Source organism: Camelina sativa, chromosome 6 (genome assembly GCF_000633955.1).
Source record: "Camelina sativa cultivar DH55 chromosome 6, Cs, whole genome shotgun sequence".
In the NCBI taxonomy this organism is placed as follows: domain Eukaryota; kingdom Viridiplantae; phylum Streptophyta; class Magnoliopsida; order Brassicales; family Brassicaceae; genus Camelina; species Camelina sativa.
This window is the reverse complement of record NC_025690.1, coordinates 6,696,000-6,699,447: the sequence shown is the minus strand read 5'-3', so window position 1 is coordinate 6,699,447 and position 3,448 is coordinate 6,696,000. Positions and strand designations below refer to the sequence as shown.

The 3,448-nt window shown below is 34.5% G+C and overlaps 1 protein-coding gene across 1 annotated transcript in view; it reads left to right on the top strand.

Moving 5' to 3' along the window:
• The window catches only part of LOC104790552 (SNF1-related protein kinase catalytic subunit alpha KIN11-like), a 9,121-nt gene continuing 6,872 nt past the window's right edge, over positions 1,200-3,448 (top strand). Inside the window, exons 1-2 of the mRNA XM_010516329.2 lie at positions 1,200-1,491; positions 1,741-1,936. Of these exons, the coding sequence (XP_010514631.1) occupies positions 1,744-1,936 (193 nt within the window). The 5' untranslated portion in view covers positions 1,200-1,491; positions 1,741-1,743. The remainder of the gene's footprint in view (positions 1,492-1,740; positions 1,937-3,448) is intronic.

Here is a 3,448-nt window from a genome sequence, read left to right as displayed (position 1 = left end):
GCCAGAGAGAAAGGAGGCTAGGGCGAACTCCACCTTCTAAGAGACTTAATTTTATGTTTTACATGAATGAGTTGTTGATGCTTGAATCTAACAAATATATTGTGGATGATCTCAAGGCAATTAACGATGAATCTCTATTATAAACAAGTCGTGACTTAGCTAAAACTGGGCGAACTATAAGGGAGAGAAAGATGCTCGTAGAACCGTTATAGAATAGGGTTAGATTCATAGGCCGAACTCAAATGATTCTAGGCGTGTTTAAGGTCATCGACTCATCGGATAGCGTATTCGACGAGTTACTCTCAACTCACTCTTGATGATTCTCTCTGTACATTTTGCCTTATATATATATGGAATGTTTGGTGCAAACATCTCAATAGATTTTTAATAAAGTCGGTATGTCAGTCTTAGCTTCAAAATCTCAATTATATTGAAAAGTTTATGTTTGTCTAGTTCATCCAACTTTCAATATGATCCACATAATCTATTTTAACCGGAAAGTTAAACAATGTAATATTTTCATAAATGGCTATATTTGGATCCAAGAGGCGTTATTTTCATATTTGATCCACAAAATAACAGTGGGTCAACAATGATTGTTGCCATGGGAAGAGTTTACAACACTAATTTAACTATGAATGTCACGAAAGTGCACTCATATTTGCGATTAATCATTTTGATAAAACTCTAGATTAATATGAAATGATTTTCGTACCTTATATGAATGAAAACAACGTAAATAAAAATCTAATAATGATTTATAGAGTTCATATATTGAGAAATGCGCGCGAAAACCCATAAATTAGGATTTTTTTCATCTATTTTTATAGAAACTAACAAGATGAAAACTATTTATTTGTTTGTTTTTAATCAATTTGTTCATTTTTGAAAGTTTACCTATAATTTTTATTTTACTTATATATATATATATTTTACACCGATATATATATTTTTATTTACTTATATCCTATAATTTTTATAAGTTCTATTCGTTTCAATGTCTCTTTTATGTTACTAAATTTATTTTGAATACAAAATATTCAAAACTAGTAAAAACTAAAAATATGGTAAAATTATTAAAATATTGATATAATTCTTGTTTGATGCATTAGGAAATTAAAAAAAAAATTTAAAAAAAAAAAAAAAAAAACTAATTTTTTCAAACAAAAACAGAAATGGCCCTAATTCAAGGGCTTTTGCAATTGCAATAATTGTTTAATCTGTCTGGGTTCTTGATTCTTCGTCATTACCAATTTTACTCTGAGATCACCCAATCAAGGACTTAAGTACCTGACTCAGCTCTGCGTCACATACGACTTGGAATCTGAGTTCCCCAAGAACTTCTTCTTCTGATTATTACTCCACGATTCCCTTCTCTCTCTCTATAAATCAGATTCTCCTCTTGTTTCTGCCTTTTGCTTCGCTCTTTGTTTCAACAAGTTCTCTGGGATCTGCTCGAAGAGGGTTTGCGAACTTAAGAAGCTTTTTTAGGTAAATTGACTTTTTTTTTTGGGGGGTTTGTTTAAAAGTTTATCAATTTCGTCTTCTAAACCCAAAATTGTTTCTGCTAATTCTCGAATAATTACCTTTGATTTGTGGTTTGCTTTGTAAGTCTTGTGGTTTCGTTTCAGAGCAAAACCACCATTACTAGTAGTTTATGTCGGTGTATGTTGTTGTCTAAGTTTCTTTACACGCTTATAGTTTTGGTTTAGATTAATTAGTTTTGAATTTGTGGGGCAGGAAATGGATCATTCATCGAATAGATTTGGCAATAATGGAGTGGAATCGATTTTACCGAATTACAAGCTTGGTAAAACTCTTGGAATTGGATCTTTTGGGAAGGTGAAAATAGCTGAGCATGTTGTCACTGGCCACAAGGTTGCTATTAAAATCCTCAATCGCCGTAAGATCAAGAACATGGAAATGGAAGAGAAAGGTATACAAAATGTACTGTTAGGTTTTTGTAGCTTTAGAGGTTTCTTTAACAAAATGAGTTGCCTTTGATTATTTTAATCTCTCTTCCTATTGCATCAGAGAGGTTATGTATATTTGAGGAATTAAACGGTTTCATCTGTTCCGATTTTATCTTACAGTGAGAAGGGAGATTAAAATTCTCAGATTGTTTATGCATCCTCATATCATTCGGCAATATGAGGTGATTGAGACACCAAGTGACATTTATGTTGTGATGGAGTATGTCAAGTCCGGAGAGCTCTTTGATTATATTGTAGAGAAAGGCAGATTACAAGAGGATGAGGCTCGCAACTTTTTCCAGCAGGTTTGTTTTCTCTGATTACAATTATTGTGTTTGTAGCGTATCATGTCTCTGCTGAGTTAGAGTGTTGATAGCTTTTGACTTGTATCTGAGCAGATAATATCTGGTGTTGAGTATTGCCATCGTAATATGGTTGTCCATAGAGACCTGAAGCCTGAGAATTTATTATTGGATTCGAGGTGCAACATTAAGATTGCAGACTTTGGTCTTAGTAATGTCATGCGGGATGGTCACTTTCTAAAGACAAGCTGTGGAAGCCCCAACTACGCTGCTCCCGAGGTATTCATCTTAGTTTACCGAGCTCTTTATTACCTATGTCTCGTTTCGCTTTCTTTTGATCTGAATCACCTCTTACTACTTGTTGTAGGTTATATCAGGTAAGTTATATGCTGGACCTGAAGTAGATGTATGGAGTTGCGGAGTAATATTGTATGCTCTGTTGTGTGGTACTCTTCCATTTGATGATGAAAACATTCCCAACCTTTTCAAGAAAATTAAGGTAATTGTACATGTTACTTTGATTCAGCTCAAAGACCCTTCTCAATTGGATTCATATTTATGTAAGGAATTAATCCAAGGTGTTAATTTCTCTTTAGGGTGGGATTTACACTCTTCCAAGTCATTTATCATCTGAGGCTAGAGACCTGATCCCAAGGATGCTTATAGTTGATCCAGTGAAACGAATCACAATTCCTGAGATCCGCCAACACCGTTGGTTCCAGACTCATCTTCCTCGTTATCTTGCTGTTTCTCCACCAGATACAGTAGAGCAGGCTAAAAAGGTTGGTTTTAGCGCCATTTGGAAATTAAAAGAGTCACTTGCGGTGATAGTAACAACTTCTCCTTTATTTTCCAGATCAATGAGGAGATAATTCAAGAAGTGCTTAACTTGGGATTTGACAGAAATCAGGTCATGGAATCTCTTCGCAACAGAATACAAAACGATGTAGGAAGTTTCTATTTGTAATATCCCTTTTATTCCCTTGAACTAGTTTCCAGTAGTCAGTCACTGAAATGCCACTTCCTACTTGTCTCAGGCCACTGTTACATACTATCTGTTATTGGACAACCGATTCCGTGTTCCAAGTGGCTATCTTGAATCCGAGTTTCAGGAGAGAACAGTATGTGTTTCTCATTTCTCCCAGTGGATAGCTTTCAAACATTTTAAATCTT